Source organism: Passer domesticus, chromosome 13 (genome assembly GCF_036417665.1).
Source record: "Passer domesticus isolate bPasDom1 chromosome 13, bPasDom1.hap1, whole genome shotgun sequence".
Taxonomy (NCBI): domain Eukaryota; kingdom Metazoa; phylum Chordata; class Aves; order Passeriformes; family Passeridae; genus Passer; species Passer domesticus.
In genome coordinates, this window is record NC_087486.1 from 13,772,950 (window position 1) to 13,799,690 (window position 26,741).

The 26,741-nt window shown below is 40.8% G+C and overlaps 1 protein-coding gene across 25 annotated transcripts in view; it reads left to right on the forward strand.

Annotated features, from left to right (window-relative positions):
• Positions 1 to 26,741, forward strand: part of TENM2 (teneurin transmembrane protein 2) — a 1,348,016-nt gene that overhangs the window by 1,313,650 nt on the left and 7,625 nt on the right. For 21 of the 25 annotated variants that reach the window (XM_064387797.1, XM_064387800.1, XM_064387809.1 and 18 more), the window contains 9 exons: positions 541 to 684; positions 2,170 to 2,419; positions 5,330 to 5,350; positions 9,163 to 9,395; positions 10,859 to 11,013; positions 11,508 to 12,382; positions 18,701 to 18,876; positions 20,426 to 20,661; positions 25,635 to 25,931. In XM_064387797.1, the coding sequence (XP_064243867.1) occupies positions 541 to 684; positions 2,170 to 2,419; positions 5,330 to 5,350; positions 9,163 to 9,395; positions 10,859 to 11,013; positions 11,508 to 12,382; positions 18,701 to 18,876; positions 20,426 to 20,661; positions 25,635 to 25,931 (2,387 nt within the window). The remainder of the gene's footprint in view (positions 1 to 540; positions 685 to 2,169; positions 2,420 to 5,329; positions 5,351 to 9,162; positions 9,396 to 10,858; positions 11,014 to 11,507; positions 12,383 to 18,700; positions 18,877 to 20,425; positions 20,662 to 25,634; positions 25,932 to 26,741) is intronic. The other 4 variants (XM_064387808.1, XM_064387811.1, XM_064387813.1 and 1 more) reach the window with 1 other exon arrangement.

Here is a 26,741-nt window from a genome sequence, read left to right on the forward strand (position 1 = left end):
CTTAATTATTTTCTAAATTTTCTAAATTCTTCTTTGCTATAGTTTTTCTTTCTTATGTTATTGCATGGGATATTGCTTTCCTGTGTAATGCTCACAGTATAATTGTGCTTAAATGCACATGAAGTTTTCAGTGCCCTTTGGTATGTAGTATGTAGAGTGAATATGCTAAATAAATGCTGTGAACATCTGGAAAATTAAGAATTTATCTTGTCCTGCTATCTGATATTTTTAATTATTTAATAAAATTTTACTATATTTTACAAATTTTATTTCTCACTGTCCTCTAGCAAACCCATCACTTCCCAGTGTGAGCTATTAAAATAGAAGTGATCAGATCCCTGCAGAGTACATGTGAATGAAGTTTCAAATTTGTGTCTAGTCAAAGATCTGAATATAATATTGTAGAATAAAAGTGAGGAATATAATCACTCCATCTTCTTGAGGGGGCTGGGGGACTGGAATACTCGATGATTTGAATGTGCTCTGGACATTTAATTCAGTGTTTTTCCAGCAAGTATATTAGATTTTATTTCATTTCAGTGTCTGTGGGGTTTGAATATGAGACTTGCCCCAGTCTCATTTTATGGGAGAAGAGGACAGCACTGCTGCAAGGATTTGAACTGGATCCCTCAAACTTAGGAGGATGGTCTCTGGATAAACATCATGTCCTTAATGTCAAGAGTGGTGAGTTAGTTCATTCCATTGCTGTCCTACTTGGAGTTTTTATTTGCATTATACTTACACTCCCAAAAATGCTATTTCTCTACTCTTTTTATTTCATCTGTAGCTCACTAAAGTATGAGGCATAATTCAGTTGTCAGAAAATTTCTGTAGAATTTTAAGACATTTTTTACTGTTATGGACAGGCTGAATTTCTTAAAGTCCTAATCTTTATCCTCTATTCTTTTTTTCATTTATTCCCCTGTAACATCTTTCTGTCTTCCCTGTTTTTCTCATGTTAACCACATCTGTTCCTGGTTCCTTTTGCTTGAGCTCCTTTTGCCCCTAACCTGAGGGAGTTTACAAGGAGTATGAGTCTGAGACAAGATATTGAGTCTCCTTTGTCTTTCTCATTAGTCACCCATTTGTTTTTTCCTCACTTTTTTTTGTTTTCCCATATCCTAAGTTGATTCTTCTTGATCTTTGTATTTTACTAACAACTCTTTGGGAGCTGAATGCTCAGAATACATTTTATTTGTTCCCTGCAAAGTGTCATTTGCAGCCTTCCTGCTGCTCATTACTAAATAACAAAATGTATTTCTGCTTAATAAATCTGAAGTATTGTTCAGAATTGGCAAGATCAGGTTATTTGAACTCACTTCCAGTGCTGGGCAGTGGATCCATGTTTGGGTAGTGCATGCCAACAGAGAATGTTGCCACCAGTGGGGAGCCAGTTATGTTAGGATCGTACAACTTCATTCCCACAAGAACACAAGGCTGAAAGTTTCCAGCCAGATTTCCCCAGTTTTTGATGACACAGAATATGGTCACACTGTCAGAAAATCCACTCCCTTCTTGGAGCAGGGGTCTGCTCTTTGAACAAATATTTTGAAGATAAATCCTATCTTGAAGGTATTTTCTTGAAGTCTAATAGAGATCTGTACCACCAGCTTCCCTCTTGCCTTTTATCATTGATCCTTAGCAGCCCTTCTGGGAGTTTGATCTTCCTCCTATCTTTTCATTTTCTGAGCTATCATTTTCTCTGGTTCCTCCATTTCTCATTTTTCATTTTCCATTAAAAAAGTGTGAAAGACTGAGAGATGGCAAGAGAACAGTAAGGTTGGCACAAAATTCCAAACAAAACATGATAGAGGAAACTGCAGTGAGACACAAATAAGGAACTGCTCTTCTCCACCCACTCAGAAACCATCTAAGTCCCGGGCCAGAGCTGTGTGGCAGGGTTTTCTTTCATAATGAATACCAAAGGACTCTGAGTGTAGGTTTGGGTCTGTGGGTGTGTATGTGTGTGGGTTTTAACGCTGAATCTTCATTACACCTTTATTTTTACTGCTGCAAAATCCTTCTGCTCTTTTTGCACCATTGAGAAACTGAACACCAGAGTCATTTCAATGTACAGTCCTTAAAAGCAGCTGTTGAAAAGAAAACAAGTCCTCAAGTCCCCTGCAATGAACAGTGGTAATAACCACTTCTTCTCCTCTCTGTCCTTAGGTATATTGCACAAAGGCAACGGAGAAAATCAGTTTCTCACTCAGCAGCCAGCTGTGATAACCAGCATTATGGGGAACGGGCGCCGCAGAAGCATATCCTGTCCCAGCTGCAATGGCCTGGCAGAAGGAAATAAGCTCTTGGCCCCTGTGGCACTGGCAGTGGGTATTGATGGAAGTCTCTTTGTTGGGGATTTTAACTATATCCGGCGTATCTTCCCCTCCAGGAATGTCACGAGCATACTGGAGCTGAGGTAAGGCTTCACCTCAGCATTTCGCTTCTGGAGCCTGTGCTCAAATCAGCCTTTACCATTACTTCTTATAATTTTGAAAAACATTGTCACTTTCAACTTATTTAAATTCCAGTGGAGAAATGGGGCACAGAAATGCATAGTTCAAAGTCTGTAACTTACCCGAGCAGTGACTAAAGTGAAGGACTTAAGAGCAGAAATTAACTTGTACAGAAAGTACAAAGCATCTCTTTCTGTCTCGTTAGTAATCACTGATTCAGTCCTCCCTTAGTGCATCTTGTAGTTTTGTTTGAAAAGTCTAGAATTGATTGCCCTTAGGTACTGAGCCACAGTGACAGGCAGAGGTGTAACAATCTCCTGAGGTCAGAGGGAAGCTTCTCCTGCCAGTGGTTTTGAGATCCTCTTTCACATTGCTTCTCCATGCTTGTGTCTGTTTCTATAGGTTGACAAGTGCAGTTCAGGTTAACACACAGATTCATTCTGCATCATCAGAACTCTTTTTAAGATTTTAACTCTTTCCCCCTGTCCCGTGCCCTGCTCCAACCTTAAGATTTGATCACTTAATAGGGAAGGCATGAGTGTAGAATGTACCACTTCACCCATTTCTGTTCCATCTCCTTTTTTCATTTTTCCAGGAGAGGCAAGAGCTATTGCTTCAAACCCTAACTCATGTAACTGGACCTTATACTTTGCAGGAAAATGAGGAAAAACAGCATACCCTGGCTGTCTGCTGCCCCTCCTGGAGCCCACTCAGGCAGCAGCACTGGTGCTCCTGGAAATTGGATATAACTGCAAAGTCCATTGAGTGAATTTAGGTCACAAGTGTTTTTTAATGATATGACCAATAACCAATTCCTCTGCTTCCACATTTAGTTTTTAATTAGTGGGAAAAAGTGCAAAATGATTGGACAGTTTAAGAATAGAAGGCCTAGCTCTATTTTACACCTCTCTTCCATTCATGTCATTCTGTTGATGTCACTATTGTGAATTCTGATTCTATAGAAAAGAAAAGAGATCTGATTCAGGCCAATTCAACTCTGAAATCACTCTCTGACACCTACCTCATACACCATCAGGCTGCCTCATTATATTATTTTTTTTTTAAAGTCATGGATCATCCAGTGCTTTCTGCTAGCAGCTCAGTTTAAACCACAGAAGGTAGCTGGCATGGAAGTGTGACCTGCTATAAATATTTATACCAATATGCACTATAATTCTGCATTATACAGAATATGTTAATTATTTTATTCTAAGTTCTCAGATCTTTTTAGCTTTCTAGTAAATAGGACTACAGCTTTATAGGTGAGGAGAAACATTTTCAGATTAGGATATTTCTTATAATGCATTTTTATGCACCTGACCAATATCAGCCAGTGACAGTTTCCTAGCCCACCTTGTGTTGCCTCAAAATTTACAACAGTATTACTGTGAGTACTTTGCTTCCTCTCTCTGTGAGAGAGATTGAAGGGAACTTGGGTTTTCATCATGTGTGAGGGAAAATTGGAAAGGACATCAGTAAAGAAATAGAAGATGGAATTTTATCTGCTGTTGTCCACTTTCTCCTTTATGAAAGTCTGTTTTCCATAGCAGAGTTTCTTTAGCTTCTGTTATAACTAGAAGCAATTAACAATGAAGCTGATGCATTGTCAATGCTGTTGGACAGCTGCAAAGGACTTGACACACAAATTTTTAGGATCTACAGACTTTAGGATTATATTATGATGTCTTTTACCCCCCGTTCCTCTAAAGGAAATTAAGGTCCATTCCAGCAAACATAATCTATAGCAGTAATTGTGATTCACTGCTCATCTTGAAATCTGCATGAGTTACACGGGTAAGAGTTTGAAGATTTGAGCCATTTAAGTGTGAAAGAGAGCAGAGTCTTCAGCTCATATCAAGTAGTTTGGATTATGTTGCAATCAGTGCATCCACAAGTATTACAAACCAAATACATCTCTTTGTTTAGATTTCACAGCTGATGTCATTTTGGTTTCTCATGAGCCCTATAAATCTTGAGTGCCTTTATATGTCAGAATATCCCAGTGTGCACATTTCCTTCACGCTGCCCTTTGTGAAGGTGCCTGGTTGGAATGGCCAGCAGGAATTTGGGCTCCAGCACTGCACGTGGGGCTGCAAGCTGGGGGCTGTGCCTGGAGTGCTGCAGCTCAGGAGTCACAAACCTCCTTGCTCTGTTCACTGCATATTCCTAAATGGAAATTACATCAACACAGTGAGATGCTGTGTGAGTGGAGAATGTGTTCATTTTCTTGTGGGAGGTAGAGAGCACTTTTCCTTTGGCTGTGTGGCTGGGCAGTAGGCTGTGGATCACTTAATGCTGTTTATCTCCCGTTGTACAGTACCTTACTGCTCGCTTAGGGCTTTTTTACCCTAACATTGGCTCTGATAGCCTTAAACAGATACCAAGGAGCATCCAAACTTGTTTTAAGCAATTCCTTTAGTGACTAGGAGGGGAGAAAAACAATCTGCATAGTAAAAATGTGTCTAGAAATAGCCTGTTAGAAAACTGTTTTGGTTAAAGAGGTTGCCTCCAACTGGCAGACAATATCCAAAACCAGTGCTTCCCCTGCCCAGTTCTGCATTCAGAGAACTGCCAGTTTCTCTCACTCCTAGCCCCCAAGCTACACATATTTCCATGGGAAAATTCTTTCAGTGGTTCAGAAAGTTTCCTAAATATGAGGGGAGGGGGGTGGGGGCAGGGGTATTCTATAGGGAATTAGCTTGCAGCTCTATCCCTCCCAGTCACTCTTCATCTAAACTAAGCTAAGGCTAGTGCTGAAAAGAGATATCTTCTCCTGTGTCCTTTTGTAAAATAAAACAAATACTATGTTTGCTTTACCATCTATTCTTCAGCTAACTGTTTGTTCTTTTTTCTTCTGTTCCCTTTCTATAAAGAAATAAAGAGTTTAAACATAGGTAAGACATGAGCTCTTTCCCATATAATTTGATATGGTTTGTTTGCCTCATTGTGTTTGCTTTTTGTGTTGTGCTTCTTGTGTAATGTTATGTTCTTCATGTACCATATATAGAAACATTTTTATGTGCTAATTGTGTGTTATGAATATGATAAGCATTAGCAATTACGAAATGCAGTCAAAAAGCAGCCAATAAGTCCTGACAGTAATTAGAAATTTCTAGTAGAATGCAAGTATAATGAACCCCAAGCTAACTTCTAGATAAACACCTCTCCCTGCTGTCTATAATTGGTCTAAATGGTCAAGGTAAACTACAACAGCATTTTCACAAATGCCAGAAAGGTTCACAAAAGCACTAATGACTGCATATAGGTCAAAAACTCATTTTCTGGTCATTAATGATTTTCTGAACCCGCTGTCTTTTGCCATAATTTAGTTTATATTTCTTTTTTCAAACACATTTAATAGCCAACCTGTGAGGCTGGCTGTGTGCAACCACTTAAAGCAGTCACTGTGAGATTCAGGAGGGAGGCATAACCTTCCTGGATGTCAGGAGGAGAGCACTAGGTCTTGTGGATGGCTGCAGCATAGGAAACACTTGTGCCTCCTGTCATGCCACACCTGGGACAGGGAGCATGTTCACCCTGGAGAAATCAAGGGCAAGAACAAGAAGAGCTCTTGTAAACTGTTTCATAGTGTCCTGTGCATTACCCTTTTAAAACCATACTTTCCATTTCTGTGATACAAGTTGTTGGAATAGATGGTCTGGACTAAACAGGATCAGTTCCCCTTAACAATATATTTGGCATAGTAACACTCCTAAGTATTCTTATCTGGGTGAATTCATTCACAATTTGCTAATGATTATTGGTGATGCTGGAGGCTCCTCATTTGCTTCAACTAAGCCTAGTTAGTTTTTCATCTGCTTAGAGATTTGCTCTGGACAGCTTCTCCTTTGGTTAACCTTAAAGAAAAGCTGCTGTTGACAAAGAATTTGATGCACATGTGGGAGGAACAGGGAGAATGAGCTGCATTTGATGCCCGGCCCCAGGCTCCCTCAGAGAGCAGAGTGAGGCTGCAGGTGGTGGTGACCACACATTCACTTGGGGGCTGGAGGCACAGACATTATTGGCAGAGGCCTCTGAGCAACACTGGATGCCATGGAAAATCTTTTAAAGCAAGTTACAATGCTTGGCCTCCTATAATTCAAGTGAAAGATTGCAACGGTGTGGAGAAAAGAGAGGCAGAGGTCTTTAATTGCTCCAATGCCAGTTTGAGGAATATTGAGTACTCATTTATAAAACAAATCCCTGTTTGAGGTAATAGTCTCATTGATTCTTCGGGAGCACAGTGAATGCATGTTACCTTCCAGCAGTCATTTTCTGTCAAATTCCCTCAAAAATTTGCTTCGAGTTTTCCACTATCTGTTCCTTGACCTAGTTCAGGAAATAGGGGAGGAGTATGGAACAGGTCTGCAGCCCCAGTGAGCTGCTCTCTGATCTGGAACTGAAGCTTGTGACTGACCCCTGGCACAACTGCCCTGGAGAGATCCCAGAGGAGAAAGGCAGGGTGAGCTCCGTGGATGCACCATGACTGCAGGAGAGAAGAGGGAATATTCCCATATCCCATGTTCTGCCATTCCTCTTTACCCTGACTCATGTCTTATCCCATCCTAGGCACACCTAGGGCTGGCTGAGGGCAGAGGGAAAGCAGGGGTGGGCACAGCCTGGCAAAATCATGTGTGAAAAAAGAGAGACCCTTCCATTCCTGCAGGGTGAGCAGCTCTCACCACTGAGTCCAGCAGGACCCTCCCTTCCAGGAGCAAGCAGCAGTGTCCGTGCCCAGCTCCAGCCTGTGCCTGCCTCAGGTGCCCACCTGGCCAGGGTGAAGGTTGTGCCTTGTTTCAGAAGGGCCATGCCAAAGGCACCAGCTGCAGGGCAGCCTTGAGCTAAGGCTGGGTGTGTTTGTGAGGTCCAGCACAGCACCAGTGCCACAGCAGTGTGTTCTTCACTGTAAGGGGAAAGCATGGTGGGGAACAGAGCAGAGTTTGGAAGCAATGACAAACGTGCAGGTGTTTGTATGGCTCAGATACCTGAGAGACTGGAGGAATATCTAAAGTGGAAAGAACTATTTTTCTATGTTGCAAAGAGGGTTGAGCATTATTTTGGAGGGATGAGAAGGAATGTTATAAGGATGTAGTGAAGAGGTGCAGTCTGCTGCTGAAGATAAGGAGACAAACTTGGGGAATAACGAGATTGTCCTCTAATCTCAAGCATGTCACTAGTTTCCCTGCATAACTTTGTCTACACCACTTAACCTCTCTGTGCCTCAGTTTCCTCCTCTGTAAAATGGGTGCTACACCCATCTTTTTAAAGTACTCTGAGATCCATGCATGAAATAAACCTGCCAAGTATTTTTTTTTGTTTATTGTATTTCTTCATCTCTAATTTCTACACTCCTAGACTTCAGCAGATGGTATTGCCTCTGCCTACTGAAATGCGATCCAACCAATCTCCTTCCTACTTTCTACAGTCTTAGAACAAACCATTATTGACCTAAACCCATGGCATGTCAAAGACTGGCATAGAGGAAAATAACTGTAGAAAGTGGTATTTTGGGGCCTCCTCATTCCTCCAAATCTGGTCATGGCCACATGACCACAGTTATCGTGGTGTGCCGATGGATCCATCTGCCGAAAGTGGCTTTATTATAGTTTCAGCGATTCTGCTCAAGAAATGGCTTATGTCCATCATAGCTTACCTCTGTGTATCCTCACTCTTGGAGATGGGCACTTTTGCCACATGAAACTAGGAGTGTGGATATTTGGAGGCAAATATCTCTGGTTACTGGTAAGTAACCTTCATTTTTTTTCTTCCCGTCTTCATTTGTCTTCTATGCTTTGAAACCACCATTGACCTTATTTATGCTCACCCATAGGCTCCAAAGGCTGGAAAATTCACATCATGCTTAAAATCCAAATAAACTGAGCAAAACTAGCCAGGCAAGATTTTGAAAATATTTCTGCACTGCAGTTCTGTGTGTGTGAATGTATATATATTGTGAAGATTGACATTTCTCAATTTGCAGATGATTTGCTAAAGTAGTTCCAAAATGTGACAAGCTGTCAAAAAACATATATTTCAGAAGAGAAGTAGCTTTCCGTATGAGCGCCCATTCCAATCACAAACTGAGGACCAGTTTTTCAATAACAGAAGGTTTGGAGTTAAAGTCAGACACTTGGGGTCTCTGGTTTTAGTTACATAACCAACTTCATCTGCTGTAAATGAGATTCTCGATAAGAATGAATGAGAACAAATTTGCTTTAGAAATAAATTTGTTATGCCTCTGCCTCCTATTTATACAAGACCTCACAAATCTTGTGGCGTAATCTAAGTAACTCAGAAGCTGATTCTTTGATCCTACTCCTATGACTTCTGCTTCCAAAGGAAGTTAAACAAGGGAGCGGGAGGGGGGAAACAGATAAGCCGAAGAGAATTGACCTGGAGCAGATCTAAAGGGCTAAAGAGATCAAGAGGAAAGACTGCTGTGCAGCTCTGGCTTATTGGGCTCTGCTGTGCAAGGTTCAGCATAGAAGCATGAGTGAGATTTAAAATTACAATCCCTCTGAACACTGACCAGGCCCTAATCAAGTCAGGTCCTCAGGTGATGGTCCTTCAGACCTCACCTCTCTATGAAGGTGTCAGACTTTCTTTCCAGATCTTTCTGTGCCTGATGAGTATCCAAGCTCTGAAAGCCTGTGAAGTTTCTAGACTGCTCAGCTGTTTCTGTTTTATGCTTTCTTTTTCTCTAAAGCAACAATCCTGCTCATAAATACTATCTGGCCGTGGACCCTGTTTCAGGCTCCCTCTACGTGTCGGACACCAATAGCCGACGGATTTACAAAGTCAAGTCCCTCACGGGCACGAAGGACCTTGCTGGTAACTCTGAAGTGGTGGCAGGGACAGGAGAGCAGTGCCTGCCCTTTGACGAAGCCAGATGTGGGGATGGAGGGAAGGCAGTGGACGCAACCCTAATGAGCCCGCGAGGTAAAGGAGGAAAAGAAGCTGGAGAGAATGACTGCGTGCAGCTAGGCTGGATGTGGAAATAATTATCTGGCAATTAAATCACTCCTTGCTCAGTGATTTTTATTCTGGGCTTTAATTACAGTGGATTGGCAAGTGTTCGTGCTTTGTTTAGTTAAAGCAAACTTTATTACCCTGGCTCTGAGTGCTGCAAAAGGAGAACAGAACACAAATTAGCAGGGTACCACTCACTCCAAGAAGCCAGCGTGTGAACTGGGAAACTGATTACTGTTTGAGATACAGTCTTTGGGGAGAGAAATTGCTTGCTGTGGCTTTTCTCTGAGTTTTTCCTCCATCTATCTCCTTTTTCCTCAGAGTCAGAGAAAAAAAAGAAAAGGATTTTTGCCCTTTCCAGTTTCTAATTTCTGACAAAAAAAGTTTTCAAGATGATACAGAGATTTGGGGATGTGTTTCTTTCTAAGGCTTTTTTTATTTTTCCTATTGTTTCATCTTAATCGTAAGGACGAATTAATCAGGTGTATTGCCATGTGTTTCAAACATCTTTGGATTCTTTCAGTGTCTGAAAATAACTAGATGATCATAAAGGTACACAAAAATGGTGATTCCAGTTTCTTTGTATAGGAAGTAGTTTCAGTTGACACGTAGAAATTAAAAAGATGAAGCTGTATCTTCTCTCACTGCCCAGTGGGATGAGCACTGCAAGCGTTTGAGGACAGAATTTTTTTTAGATCAATATTTTATTTTCAGCCTGAGAAATGGACAAGGCAGTGCACCAAATCAAAGCAGGAAAGGCAAGTGAGAAAAAGGCTGCCCTCCTTCCCAACAGGCAGCAGCATCTGTCTGTTCCTCCAAGGGAGCACCCTTCCATTCTGTGCCTTTCCTCTCTAAGGACTCGCAGTGTGACAGGCATTGAACCTTCCCTTTTTTTATAGGCTGGCAACCCCTGTGTCTTCATCTGGAAACACCAACTGTTCTTTCTGTATTTTCAGGGAAACAGGTCAAAGAATTTAAAAAAAAAAAACATCCAGAAATAATACAATGTCCTCCTAGTTTTCAAAAAATGTTGAAGGTATTTTAAAAGATTTCTAAAAATTCTTCATCCCCATTAGATTCTTCTGGTGAAGAAAGCAATGCCTCAAATTTCTGAGTAAAATAAGGAGATAAATTTTTAATTGGGTTTATGTAATATATCATAGAGTACAAATCTAGAAATAAGCTGATGTATTCTGCTGGGTCTTTGACCTGTTTGGGGATTTCTGTGGTTTTCTTTAAAGCCCTATAGGATAAACCTGCTTGATGCCATTTCTTTGGCAGAACTTGTTGGAGGGCTCCAACAACTGTGGAGCATTGTTGGGAGGGAGGAACAGGGGAGGTGAACGAATTTCACCATCTTGCAAACAAGAAAAAGCCTGCCTTGAAGCCAGGAGCCTCACTGCTGCACTGATGCCTGGGTTTTATATTTGCAGGAATTGCAGTGGATAAGTATGGACTCATGTATTTTGTTGATGCCACTATGATTAGAAAAGTGGATCAGAATGGAATTATATCGACCCTGCTGGGCTCCAATGACCTCACTGCTGTTCGACCTCTCAGCTGTGATTCCAGCATGGATGTCACCCAGGTAGATTCTTACTGCATTTTTTTTCCTCTCTGCCTTAGAAGAGATGGGCATCTATTTTGGATGACTGCCTGGCCACTTAAGAATTACATTATGCAGCACAAAATGATAACATAGTTGATTTGTTACTGAAATGAGTGAACCATCCTTTTTACTGTGGCTAACACAGTTTATTTATGCAACTGTAGAGAAATAAGGTTGAGATAATGGGAGTTATTGTCTTAATTGCCTGTTTTCCTGTAATTATTGTAGAGCTTCCACAATGTAGCATTCATTCTTGCACAGAAACACAATTAGCCAAAGTTACAACTGCACGTAGCTTTAATATTTCCGAAAAACAAAATCATTGTTTGAAATAGTTGCCGTTCATGACTTGGTTTCATGATTTACACTGATAAACCCCTCACTGATTTGCTGTTGTTACACGTGGAATTTTAAACACTAGGAGTGTACTTTTCAGTTTCGAGTTTTACAGTAATAATTTGTGCAACTCATAGGTACGGCTGGAGTGGCCTACTGATCTCGCTGTCAATCCCATGGACAACTCCCTTTATGTCCTAGAGAACAATGTTATTTTACGGATCACAGAAAACCATCAAGTTAGCATTATTGCTGGACGCCCCATGCACTGCCAGGTTCCTGGTATAGACTACTCTCTTAGCAAACTGGCTATTCATTCTGCACTTGAATCAGCCAGTGCCATTGCCATCTCACACACAGGAGTTCTTTACATCAGTGAGACAGATGAAAAAAAAATTAATCGGCTACGCCAGGTAACTACCAATGGAGAAATATGCCTTCTTGCAGGGGCAGCTTCAGACTGTGATTGCAAAAATGATGTCAACTGTAATTGCTATGCTGGGGATGATGGGTATGCCACTGATGCCATCTTAAATTCACCATCTTCCTTAGCTGTGGCCCCAGATGGTACCATCTACATAGCTGATCTCGGAAATATCCGCATTAGGGCTGTCAGTAAAAACAGGCCCGTTCTTAATTCCTTTAACCAATATGAAGCTGCATCTCCAGGAGAACAGGAGCTGTATGTCTTCAATGCTGATGGGATTCACCAGTACACTCTGAGCCTCGTTACTGGGGAGTACTTGTACAATTTCACCTATAGCAGCGACAACGATGTCACGGAGGTGATGGACAACAATGGCAACTCCTTGAAGGTGCGCCGGGACGCCAGCGGGATGCCCCGCCACTTACTGATGCCGGACAATCAGATTGTCACGCTGGCTGTTGGCACTAATGGTGGACTCAAGCTGGTCTCAACACAGACCCTGGAGCTCGGATTAATGACATATAATGGAAACAGTGGTCTCTTAGCAACGAAGAGTGATGAAACAGGATGGACAACGTTTTATGAGTAAGAATGTTTTTGGATCTATTAAGCATACATTTATTTTTCAAACGGTAGTGAGTAGGCCCTAGGCTGACCCTGCTGCAGTTTGTTTTAGGTTTTTCAATGATACTGATTAAGTTGCACCTCAGCCCAGGGTGGTGCTGGAAATGGTGAAGTGGCTTTGTGATGGCTTCCTTTGGGTGGGTGCTGATCCCCCTAAATCCCTGTGGGGGGTTTGAGTTTGGGGCAGCTCATCCCTGCCCAGCACAGAGGTCTGTGTGCCATGGCCAGAACCCTGGCTTAGTTAAGCTGCTGTTCATGGTCAGCACGGCTGCCCACAGCCAGAGCAGCCCTGCACTCCCCCTGCAGCTCCCACAGAGCTGCCTCTCTCTAGGAACCCTCATGCTGCAGCTGCTTTTGGAACTCAAATTATCTCTCTTTCTGTTCAGCCTCATATATTACTCATGGTTGTTAAAATGTTGATTAACTTCAATGATTGTTCATTCCTGAGACAAGTGAGGAAATTAGATCCCCAGCTATCTGCCAGACCCCTGGTGTAACTTCCATAATTTGTAGATAACCCAAAAGCACACTGGTGTTCATGAGCATATAGATTAAATAGACAGAACTTCCTCTTTAAATAAAATTCATCTGAAGAAATGAGGTTCAGAAGTATATTAAAAATCTAGAAAAACTAGTCCAATTTTTATTAATATTTATCCTGTTCTTAGTAGTCTCATTGCCATTTTTTTGATCAAAACAGTTTTAAAAAGAGAAGCTAAATGACATATTGAAAAATATATTTAAGTATGGCAAGTATGATGCCATATATTTTGTCTGAATTAGTTAATGATTAAAAGATATAATTCCCCAAATCAGTGAGTAGAAAATAGGAATAAGCTTTATATTTAATTTCAAACGGCAGACTCATTTTCAAGTCACAATGGTGCACACCTCTTTGTTTATTGATGCATTCAGCTTGGCCACCTGTTTCCTCTGTTCAGAGAAAACGTAAGAAATGCAGGAACGGAGGGAACTTTGCTCAGTGCGCTGGGAATGCCTGCCCTGCACGGCAGGGATGCTGCAGCTTTCCCGTTGGAAGGGGAGCAGTGCCCTCTCGTGGGGCCCTGCGCGCTCACTCCTCTCCAGCCTGGGCCTTCACCTGGGGAGGGACTGATTTTTCCTTCAAATTTGGCAAAAATTATTTCTTTACCACAAATTCATTACACAAATAGTTCAGTTACGTGACCACGTGAAGGTGTTACCTGCTGATTATAAGCTCAAGTAAAAGCTCACTGGACCAGACAGAATAAAATTTCATATTATTGCTGATGAGATGTGGATGCCCTTCTAAGAGGGTTTTTTTGTTGTTTTTTTTTTTCCTCAATAGGTAGCTCAAGTTGCAGTAATATAAATTACTATTTCTCAAAACGCCAGAAACTAAATAGCAAAGTAATTTAAAATTCTACATGAAAATCCATGGAATATTAGAAAATGTTGTCAGAAAGTTACTGGTTACAAAACTGGTATAACTGGTGTCTGAGAGTCACACCAAGTGCTTTGTTAACATGCTTTATTAGAAAAATTCTATTATGATTCCTAAGGAAATACAGAAGGTAGGGGCTTTGATGTCTTACTGAGATCAGCTGAAAATATCATTTAATGTGTACATAGTGCTGCAGATTTTTTTCCAAGATCAAATAAGAAAAGATGCACAACCTTTGCCTCAGGTCAGTGGAAGTTAAATACCATCTTTAGATCTAAATATTACAGCCTGAGTTACTGTCTTAGATAATTAGCAACTTTGATGAGGCAGCAGAAATAATTTATTTCTCCCAGATTTGTACATACATTCTCATAAGCATAGAGCCCACAGATGAGAGAACCATAAAGACATTCTTTAAATTGAATATATTATTTAAATTGAATATAGAAACCTAAAGAATCATAGTCCACAGTCATTCAGTACTGGTTTCTGGTTTCTGTTTTTTCTCTGAAACAGTTCCTAAGAGAAAATTCTGTATTCATCATTCTGCAATTTTTTTGGTAGCTATAACTTAATATAAATTGAAGATGAAAGAAGTATTCAGCCAATGAGAGTTTATAAGGACAATAAAATAGTTTTCTCTGCAGTTACATTCATGCATTCATAGAGACACAATCAGCAGTCAAAATTGTTAATATGGCAGCAGAACTGGAAAAGAACAGAGGTCTTTTAAGTGGTAAAGTACTACATGAGTTAAAGTTCTTATGAAAAATTTATATCAGTGCATTTATATCAACCAGGCGCTGAAGTGCCATGTTATCTTACTGGGTATATTCCTCTCAATTATCTGAAACTTTACCCTGAAAATGCTCTCAGAATTAAATTTGTACAGTTAATCGAGGTGTGCATCTGCATAAGCAGAGAGTTGCAGACTGAGGCTGGTTTGTGTGTGTGCACACCCCATATGTGAGTTCTATAGATAGCATCTGTGCACGTGCCTGCAGCTCATTTGCAGTAGGAACAGCCAAGGCTCTTCAATAATAGAACAGCTACCAGCAGGCTCACATGGGGTAATTTAAGCTTGGCTTGGGCATGAAGCACAGATCTTTGAAGCAGCTCCCAGTGGTATTCCTCTCGGTCTAGGGAGCATCCTAAGAGAATGCTGCAGGTTTTTTCTGAAATCAGTTTTCAAATGGAGGGAAAACAGGGGTGTATGTAAATGTGTGTGGATCTGTGCCTTGCCCAGCTCTGTGTTAAGTCAGAAGCTGCTGTTCCTCCTCTGCAGTGCAGGTTATGGCCCTGCCCTTCCTGCTCCACCCACGAGCTCAAACCTGAGGCTGGGATGCTGATCATAAAAACTGGGACAGCCCTCAGGGCACTGCCACAAGCCCACTGAAGGGATGGGTGCACAGAGGCTTGTGGCTACCTGAGAAGGTGCCAGGGCTCAGCTGTGTCCCATGGACAGCTCAGAGCCATCAGGCTGGCAGGGACAGCCACCAGCTTTGTGCCTCTGTCACCCTGAGCTGTCCTGGGAAACCTTGGCCTGCTGGCAGGGGGGTCTTGGTCACAGTTAGCAAAGAGGTGGTGAGGTAGCAGTGGGGAGATGCTGTTTGTTGGTTTTTAAGATGCTGGGATAAAGAAAGGTTGTTCTCCCTTGTAATTTTATTAGTAGAAAATTTGGGATGAAGCCTTGTTCTAACTAAAGTCAGTAACAAAAGCTCAGGAATTTTGGAGTGTCTGAAAATGTAAAGGTTGCCTTATCAGATCTGATTCATCCAGGCTGATGCTGTGTCACAGACTGCAATAGGTAGAGACTGCTTCTTCACAAGACACCAGGTCAATTATTATATTTTTCATTGTAAATTTTGGTTTTTTACTTCATTAGACCCAGGTTCATGACATGAAGAAGAGAAGTACATAATCATTTCATTAATATATAATTTATTCTTATTATTCAGATAAATGTCTGGGTGTTGTATTCTACTGAGTACTTGTTCTCATATAATACATAAATTTAAAAAAAACTTTAGGAATATGTCACTTAAATTTTGTGGTAGATAAAAGGTTTCTGTTACATTCATTTTAATTTTTTTTTTTTTACCTTTAAAGTATTTTTTAAATAAGAATTTATTTTGATACAATGGACAAAGTAGAAATGCCTCCTTTATATATTGGTATCAGAATGTGTATATATCATTTAAGAAGTGAATTTCTCATATATCTAACTCATAATGTAAGTGGTCTGCAGATCTTCAATGACAGTACTTTTGTATGTATTTTGTTAAGTGTATCCATCACTTGCTTATAAACCTTTTAAACTTTACTGTTGCTGCTTTCAAAGCTGTGACCAGCACTGGGGAACACACCCCATGGCAGGAGTAAAACAATCATTTCTTGAAATAGCACTGGAATATTTCCATTTTTCTGCTTCAATCTCTGTAAATCCACATCCATATTTACTTTTTAGACTGCCCTTACACTTTGAATAGAGATTTCCAGTGAGTAGCCCACAGCAATCCCCAGGAATTTTTCCTAGGTTAATTAAAAACCCAGCAATGTGAATGAAAACTTTAAATTAATGTCTCATTTGCATTGCCTAAAATATATTTGCTGATGGGGAATTTCACCAACCATTTTTCTGGAAGTTCACCGAGTGCTGCAGAGTCACACTGGAGACACTCATAGTTTTTTCTAGTTTGTCCTAAATAACACTGTCTGTGCTGAAAGAGTTGGCATCCAAGTGTTCTCTTCCTCTGCTCCTCATGAAACACACCACATACAGACTCTTAAGGGGCCTTATTAACCTTTAAGATTTTTAGAATTGTCCATTTTATGTACTTTTTATTTTCCCCTGCAGGACAGATGCTTGGCTGGATCAAGTTCTTACTTTAGCTACTCTTTTGGAGTGCTTTTCAATATTTTTTTTTTTTTGGTGAAGATCTCCATAAAGACTTAACCCACTTTCATAGATTATCTCAACATATTATCTTTTTTTCAGTATCTTGCTGATATGATAATATATCTCTATATAAATATATATCTGTCTGTGGTGAGAAACTTGTGACTATATTGAGAAAAATCATGCTGCTTAATCTTTCTTTGATCCTGAACTATTAAATGAACACAATGTATTATTGGTCCCTTTTAGGTCGCATGATGCTTTGTTTTATTGATTTCCTTCTTTGCCTAATACTTCCATTGGTTCTGGTAAGGCTTGTTGCTCCACAGGTGATTTTTTCCTTCCTCCCCAATGTTCAGTTGAATGGGTGCAACCATTTACAATGGATTTGAAAGTCATTTATTTTATTCATTTTAACTGAGGAGCCAATCCGTGTCTGAATTTTTTAGATATGCTGTACAGTTCAGGTGGCCTAGTCTGAAGTTTCTGAGTGTTTCAATTGTAAAGCCATATTGAAAGCTCTGATTTTGTTTTCATCTTCACAGCTAACCACAGTCTGCAATGAACTGAGCTCGCTCCATGGTACTAAATGTGCTCCTCTTCTCTTCTGTTACTCTCAGGCAGTGCAATGGATTTACCAGTTCTCTTCCAGGCTTCCTGCTCCCTGCATCTCTGCATCCCAAGGATGACCAGTTGGTTTCAATCTCTACCTAAATTTTTCCCTTTATCTACACAGGACGTTTTTTCTTGCCTTTCTGCTCTCTAGAGGCACCTGTGCTTTGGTAGCGGCTGGGTGAGAGACTTGCACGAGTAGAGAATTGCAGCAAGCAGTGTCAGACTGGAGTTGGAATGCTGATTTTGTTTCAGGTCCCCATTTCTTGCCCCTAAGATCCAAGGGATTGCTTCTTTAGCAAAAGTATGCACACAACTAGAGCATACTGCAGGAACGGGGGAAAGGGTATGATTTGATTTCCAGCAGCATTCCTTCTTTTCCCCCTCCCCAGGCTTTATATCTCTAAAGAAATGTAACTGTAAAATCATGGAAAGCCTTTTTTGTCTTTTTTTTTCTTTTTTTTCTTCTTCTTCTTTTTTAATCTTTATGCCTCTGGAGCATTTAACTAATTTTCTAAGGTTTATTCTGAGTGCTGACTGCTGCCCTTTGTGTAACTCCAACCTCTATCCTGTGCTTTTCATCTTTCTGATCCAAAATACTGACCCCAAAATGCAGCTCAATACCACAGATAAGATCTAAATGAAATTATTATGTTATCAAGCTGATGTCTATTTTAATACTTTATGTCAAGTTTATTCCTTGATATGTCACTCAAGACCATACTTAGTTTCCACTAGGTATTCAAAAGCAAATGTGCAGTTTTTGCAATTGTTTATTGCAGTGTCCATCAGAAGTTCACTTCCTTAGAGTGAAATACAGCTATTAAAATGCCAGACTAATTTACTAGTTATAATTGTTTGAGCCAAATATCACTCCATATATTAATATGGAGTGATATTCCTTGATATGTCACTCAAGACCATACTTAGTTTCCACTAGGTATTCAAAAGCAAATGTGCAGTTTTTGCAATTGTTTATTGCAGTGTCCATCAGAAGTTCACTTCCTTAGAGTGAAATACAGCTATTAAAATGCCAGACTAATTTACTAGTTATAATTGTTTGAGCCAAATATCACTCCATATATTAATAATAATTTAATTAATTTAATAATCCAAAATATGCTAGCCTGGATTTTCAGCCATGTAGTTGAGATCAGTATCTAAAAAATATTATTTCATCATTATAGACTCTTTCAAGAACAGAGAAATAGATATGGCCAGGATGTTCTTGAAAATCTGTTTCAGTCTGGGTTTTTTGCACAAATGTGGTGCATTATTAATACATTGGGTATTGAAATGAACATATATCCTCATGCTTTTTTGCTCTCACTAACTTTTCTATTAGCTATGATCATGAAGGGCGTCTGACCAATGTAACACGTCCCACTGGAGTGGTAACTAGCCTTCATCGAGAAATGGAAAAGTCCATTACCATCGACATTGAGAATTCTAATCGGGATGACGATGTCACGGTCATCACAAATCTCTCCTCTGTGGAGGCTTCCTATACAGTTGTTCAAGGTACCAAAGCACACTTCTCAGCACACTCCTAACCACACACACAGCCTGAGAAAGCAGTTCACTAATGATTCGTGTCATTAGCACACTTATGAGCAGGGGAAACCGTGTAAGATTTGCAAGAAAAACTCCCATAAAGCTTATTCCTAAAAAGACAGGTCTTCAGGACAGGTAAGAGCCATTTCCCAGTCCTGCTTTGTCAAGTACATATGGTCACTGTCTGCTGGGGAAAGTTAGTCCTGCCACTGCCTCCTGGGGCAGGGTCACTTCACCCACTTTCTCTGTACTTCCCTGCAAAATTGGTTCTGACTTCTGTGCCACAGAGATGCAACCTGACTGCTGGATATGGCTGCTGGGGGAGATCCTTCTGGAGAGGCTCAGGCAGCCTTCTAGTGGAAGAAATCTTCTAAATTTATACTCTGCCATTAATTACAGTGTAGGACAGTCAGGGCAGTGGATGGTGTGGTGCCAGAGATGGCCCTCCCAAGAGCAGTGTTGCAGCCCGAGGGTGGCAGGAGGCAGCAGCAGCACAGGCTCAGAGTTTGTGTAGAGCATTCCAGCACCGCCCAGGCATTGTATCTGATGGAGTGGAGTCAGTTATCAAATATAGACTGGAAGGGATTTGGTGAGTGATGGGGCTTTTTAATTAAGATATAATGTCACTGGAATGAGAATATCACCATCAAACAATAGTCTCCTCCTGACATAAATGTCAACATTTGTAGACTATTATACCATGACAGGTCTGGTTACAAAGACTTAATTTCTCTTATACCAGATGAATAATTACGTAGATGCTGTCCTTCTGTCAGGCAAATATTGATGTGTTGCTGACAGCTGCACACTCTGGCACTCCATCCTGGCTGAGAGGGGACTTGGCTGTGTCCAACAGCTGGAGAACAGCATGGCCAGAGAAGCACGGGCTTGTTTCTGTAACTTCTCCAACAGAGGCCGGGTGTGCACATCCGGCCAGTGTGGTTCTGGTGGGGAGGCAGGGAGGCAGGAGAGGGAGCCACTGTGCCTGCCAGCTTGCACTGCTGGAGCCTCAACCTTGAGGATTTAAAGCCATGCTGTAATTCTGTACAGGGCCTTTGCTTGGAGACAGTTTTTAAACAGAGGGAAACAAAAAAGAAGAGGCACTTACTTCTTCCTACTTACAAAGAGTCCAGCAATCATCTCCTTTTTCTTTTTGTCCTGAAGTTTAATGCTTTGTTATTTATCCAGCAGTTCAGTTTTCAGGAGTTTTTGTTCATATCAGACATAAATTACGTGGTTCAACACATATCACTGTGCATTTTGATTCACAATTAAGACTGAAGGGAAAACATAATGAAATAAACACAGTATCTCTCTGCAGGCTCACTGTTACACTACTGTTCTTTACATGACTCAGTAACATCTGTAATTTCCACCATAGTACCACGTAAATGGTAATTGCAGGCTGACTTCATTTAACATCAACAGGAGTGCAATAAAAAACCAATCAAATTAAGCTATATGTTTTCTTTATGACTGGAGTAGCTAAATTATTTTCTTTTCATTATTGCTGTAGATCAAGTGAGGAACAGCTACCAGCTCTGTAATAATGGTACTTTGAGAGTGATGTATGCCAATGGCATGAGCATTAGCTTTCACAGCGAGCCTCATGTCCTGGCTGGGACTGTGACTCCCACCATAGGACGATGTAATATTTCTCTACCCATGGAAAATGGTTTAAACTCAATTGAATGGCGCCTGAGGAAGGAGCAGATTAAAGGCAAAGTGACGGTGTTTGGAAGAAAGCTCAGGGTAAGTAGAACCTGTTGTCACAATCACCTTTTCCTCTTTGGGCAGAAAATTAATGTTTTTATTTTGAAGGATGTTACTTTTGCTTGTTAACAATGTACAGCTCTGGGATTGTCTTTGGTGTGACACTGTTTGAGAGCTCAGTTGGCTGCATGGGATCATCTGCTGCAATCAGCTATAGAGCTTCCTTACTAAAAGTGTTCCAAAAGAGATTGGTAAAAATACCTAGAATATTACAGAATCACAGAATCATCAATGTTAGAATACACCTTCAACATCATTTAGTACAATCATTGCCCCAGCCCCACTGTAATTGCCCCCAAACCATATCCCCAAATGTCATATCCCAATGCCTCTGGAACACATCCTGAGATGATGACTCCACCACCTTCCCAGGCAACATCCTCTAATGCATGAACACTCTTTCAGTGAAGAAAGTTTTTCCAATATCTAATCTAAACCTCCCTGGTGCAACTTCAAGCCATTTCCTCTTGTCCTTTCATTTGAGATATGGCAGAAGAGACTGACCCCCATCTTGCTAACTCCTTTCAGGAACTTGTAGAGAGCAATTAGGTACCCCCAAACCAACTTTTCTGCAGATTAAACACCCCCAGCTCCCTCAGCCACTCCTCAAAAGATGTATTCTAGAGCCTCCTCCAGCTTCATTGCCCTGTTGCTGCAAAACACTCTGCCTCTCAAGGGGGTGGGAATCTGAGCGCTCACCACTTGTAAAACTGCCAGGACAGACTTCCCCCAGCTGGTGCTGGGGAGCAAACACAACTACAGCATTCTGCTGCTGTAAAATCCCCCTACAGACTCTCTGAGACAGGCATGTTGTGTTTATTCCCTTTCCCAAATGGCAGATTGGAAAATAATTGCCATAATTACAAAATTGTAAGCGCAGGATAAGGAGGACAGTCGGGTCATATAATCCGTCCCCTGCCAAATTAAAGATCTGCTGCAGCTGGATTAATCCCATTCTGTGTTTGCTGGCCTGATTTTCACTGATTTTTTTTTTTTTACTGGATTACTTCAGTATGTGCAGTTTTGGAAGGGATTTGAGATACTGGGCAGAAAACAAACGTAGTGCTGATCAAGTCCTCACTCTTTAAGTAGTTCTTTCAACAACACTGAACACAAAATATAGTTCAGTGTGTTCAAGATCACATAGCAAATGCAAGATATGCAAGCAATTATGTAGTGATTTACAAAAAAAAAAAAGGCTTGGATATTATTCTTTTTTTATTTTCCTATTGCTAGCATCTAATTCCTAGTGTTGAGTTGACAAATCTTTGCTCATTCTCACAAATGCTCAGAATGCACTTATTGGGGAGAGGGGAAAGGTTGGGAAAAAAAATTGAATGAGATTAGCAGCTAATCCTTAATGACTAAATTTCATGTCTCTGTAATTGATTTTTGATGTGTTGACCTGCAGCAGTTGATTGGAAGTGGAAAACAGATCAGCTCTGCATTTTGACTAGGTGTTGTTCAAAATAAAAATAAATAGGATGCTGAAATGAAATTGCAGTAATCCTAATTCTCAATACTAAAATTTAATAGAGGTACTTGTGGTAATTAGCTGAAGTTAAGCACATCTTAGTGCTGAAGCCTTGCCTGAGATAGATTTTCTGAGATAGGTTTTCTTGCATCATGTTTATGCAAATCAAAACAATGCTTTATCTAGCAACACCTCAACATTTAATTGTCTGGTGTTAGTTCCTGTAACAGTAATCACATATCCATTTAGCTCTTTTAAATGAAAATCACTATGAGATTATCACAGGTTGAGTGGACTGAAAATGAAATTTGAAAACGAGGGAGAAAGCATAGAATTTATTTGCATGTCATTTATTCTAATTTATCTTTATAAATTGTTTAGTGAACGAAGCAGAGCAAGTGTGTTGGAATGCTGTGGGGAGCAGGTGGCAGGCAGGGGCACCTGTGGCACTGCTGGTGACACAGAGCAGGGCACTGCTGCAGAGCTGACAGAGCACCAGGGCCACCTCCTGGAGCCCCAGTGCACAATCAGTGTGACTGGAGGGGTGGGAGTTCTTTGTGATTCCCCTCTTGGCTGAGTACTTCACCTCACAGTACTCAGGGGAATATTTGCTGGAGCCCACACCCCTGTGCTTCTTAAAGGGGGCTTATAAAAAGATGGGGACATACTTTGTTTTAGGGTCTGTTGTGATAGGACAAGGTGTGGCAGCTTTATCTAAAAGAGGGTAGTGATGCAAAGTAGTGATACAGAAGTTTTTTACGGTGATGTGGAGAGGCACTGGCACAGGTTGCCCAGAGCAGTGGTAGGTGCCCCATTCCTGGAAGAATTGCAGGGGAGGTTGGCAGGGCTCTGCTCAGCCTGGTCCAGTTGCAGATGTCCCTGTTCAGTGCAGAGGGGTCATACTGGGTGATTCACAGGTGAATCCCAACCCGAAGTGTTGGCTGGTTGTATGAGCCCTCACGCAGTGGTGCTGCCTGAGCCCAGGCTCTGCCCACCCTGCTTTAGGCACATCCCAGCCACACCTGTTGGAACCTGCACACCTGCCTGGGCACATTTCATCAGCCTGAGGAAGGAACTGCACCTTTGTCTTATCCCACTCACTGCCTGCTGCTGTTTGGTGCACCACACGTTCAGTGCCTGTAGTTTCAGATAAAGTGCTGCTGAGATTCCTGTCTGAACTTTTGGTTATGGAGCAGCATCATGTGAGTGATTTCTGTGGCCAGACCTTTCCAAGGCACAAAGGGCTCGTCCCTACAGCCACTTGAGCAGCAGCCAAGGGAAAACCAGATGTGCACATGGGTAGTGAACAAAAGAGAAAGGGCCTGTCGAGTAATCTGCATTGTGATACTTGGGACTGCTCTCAGTGTTCCCAGGAAGGGTGGGAATTAGTCAGCCTGTTTGGGTTCCTATGTAATTAATATGATACTGCAATTACAGTCTCTGGTTGTACTCATTTTACAAATGCAAATGAAGGTACTGAATTATCCAAGCAGGTGATGTTCGTGTGTGCATCTCCAAGTGATATTTGCATGTGTGCATGGCTCTTGTGTGTGTAATCATTTTGAAAACCCTATTAATTTTTTTCAATGGCAAAACCAAGTAAGTGTTATCATGTTTTTGAGAAAAGAGAGGATACATGGAGTCAGACTTTCCTTTATGCAGATTACTATTGCAATTACTGTAATGGAGGGAACAAAACCCAAAATCCTGACTGATTTATGAAGCTTCAGAAGTTACAAAAAACCAAAACAAACAAAACCCCCAAAGCTAAAATTCAGTTCATAACCTTTCTGAAAGGCATTTCTTTTTCTTTTTGCAAAATCTGCTCAAGCCTAAAAAATTGGGCTATTTCAGTCATACACTAACTCTTTAATTCTATAGCTAAATGTTTTTGAGAAGTCAAAGCTCTCTTCTGCTCATAAAAAGGGGGTTTTCAACCCCCTGCCATTAGGGTTGATCCTACAAAACAAGAGTAACCAGTTGAGAAACTACTGATATTAAATTTGGTTTCCCTGGCTTTATTTTCATTGCAACGGGAGAGCAGAATATAACTTGTTTTGTCCCAAGGTGTTTTAAGAAAAATACTCTGTCTTTTCTGTGAATCACAGGGCAAATTGTTGCTGGGATAACCTTTGGGAAAACCTACAGAAAAGAGCTTTTTTTCCCTAGTAATTGCCCACTGAGGAAATGCAAACTGTTAAAGAGATTAATTTCATTAATGGAAAAAATTAGGATAATGAGCAATAATTTGAAATAATTATTTCTTTACAAACACGAAACTGTGTTAATTTTAAATGTGTCTGTACAACTGAATTTCTACTGAGTTGGTTGGGGTGGGAATTGGGTTTACCCCTGCCAGTAAATATATCTCAGAATAATTTTTATATCCTCAAGAAAGGCTCAGGGTTAATTTACATATTGTTTGATGTACAGTTTAATGTTGGATAAGAGGAAACGTTGCACTATCAAAGCCACTGTAAAATATAAGCCAAAGAACAAATTCCCAGAAATTGATGACTACTTTTAAAGTAGTCATTGGTCTGAAATTATATCTAATTTAAAAACTTCTGCTTTATTAATGACACATCTACAATTAAATTACTTAAGAAGCCTTATCAAATTACAGCATTAGCCTGAATTCTATGGCTTACCCCCCAGTGAATATATTTATGTATCTCTCATTATAAAACTCTCCCTAGAAGCCTCCCCATTTGGCATTCTTATTCTCCTTTGCCTCTGTTTTGCTCTTTTATTTTAAATAAATAAATAAATAAATAAATACATAAATCTGCCACTGAAGCACTTCATGCTGTACTTTGAATGAAAATTATAACAAAAAAAGGTGGGGGGTGAAAGAAAAATATTTATTCTAATTGTTTAGCACCTATTCAACACTAGAAGTCCATCTTTCCAAGCCTGTATGATCAGGATTTTTAAGCCCATCCCAAGTGAACGATCTATTGAATATTTGGAAAGTGAATGAAGAAAACAGTAAATGAATGAATTCTAAGCAGGGTGTTACAATTACAGAAGCCAAGTGGCTAAACCTCAATAAAGAGACAAAAATTTCATCTGTTGTTCTTGGAGTGATTGTAGGGGAAAAGGCAAAAAAAAAATGATGATGGAAGTACAAAAATGAAATAAAGTAGTGGAAAATAGAAAAATAGAATAAGTAGAAAAATATTCCATGCAAAATAATTTGTTTCTCTGCACTTTAAGACCTCGGTGTGCAGAATGTCTCTCTCTTCTGACCATAATGGAAGCTTTTTACTGTAGGGTATCACCACTCATATTGCAGTGAGATGGGAAATACCCCAAAATTATTTGAATATACTCCCAAGCAGAAAGCAAAAGCCAGTTAACAGGACCCCTACACTTTTCACAGAGGATTTCCCTGTTGGGCATCCTCTTTCCCCACTGTAAGCCTGGAATTCTGGCGTGCCCAGTGCGCTGAGCGCAGCCTCCTTCCCTCGCACAGGTGCACGGCAGGAACTTGCTGTCCATCGACTACGACCGCAACATCCGCACCGAGAAGATCTACGACGACCACCGCAAGTTCACGCTGCGCATCATCTACGACCAGCTGGGCCGGCCCTTCCTCTGGCTGCCCAGCAGTGGCCTGGCCGCTGTCAACGTGTCCTATTTCCTCAACGGGCGCCTGGCAGGGCTGCAGCGCGGGGCCATGAGCGAGAGGACGGACATCGACAAGCAGGGCAGGATCGTGTCGCGCATGTTCGCCGACGGCAAAGTGTGGAGCTACACCTACCTGGAAAACGTAGGTGGTGTCGTGTTGTCATCCCTGGCAAGGATACAAAGTTCTCCTAGGCTTCATGGCACATGAATCATGCACACCCGCTAGCTAAGATTTGGTGTGTCCCAAGTGTTAGCCATCCCTGGTCTCAAAATTCCTTATTTTGCAATTAGTCAGCTGAGTATGACTAATTCTTAATGGGAAATATTTTGTTCATGGTTTCTGTCTTTTGATATTTTCCTGCCATAGAATGGCAATAAATTAGCACAATGTATTGTGCTTAATTAAGCCCAAGAATGCATGACTAAACCTGACAAAAGGTTTGTGTAGAAACAGGTAATTTGTCTCTAATTGTTACTTATTAAATGAAAGTATGGTAGTGCATTTTTACTTAGCCTAATTAGCACACTTCAGTCATAAAAGTGTCTTAAATACTGCAAAACTGCATATTGTTTTCCCTTTTCCCTTCTTGTTGTTCTAAGTAAAGCAGAGCTGATGTTCTCTGCTTAGTTTCTCACATATTTCACAGTAACAGTTGTGAATTACAACTGCTGGCAGAAAGATAAATCAAGTCATTTATCTAACTCCTCTGCATCCCTCAGGTAAAAAAAAAAGAAAAATAAAAAAAAGTCCTCCTACAGGGAGGACAGCTCAGAGGTTGCTAACCTACACTTTCTCTGGAGTGTCAGCGTATTGATTTCCAAGGAGCAGATCCTCTCATCTGGCAACCTGACAATATTCCTGAGCAACTCTGTGCCCCTGACTAATGTATCTGATTCTCTTTGTACTCATTTAACATTAGTGCCTCTCCAGTAAACTTTTCTTCGGTTCCCT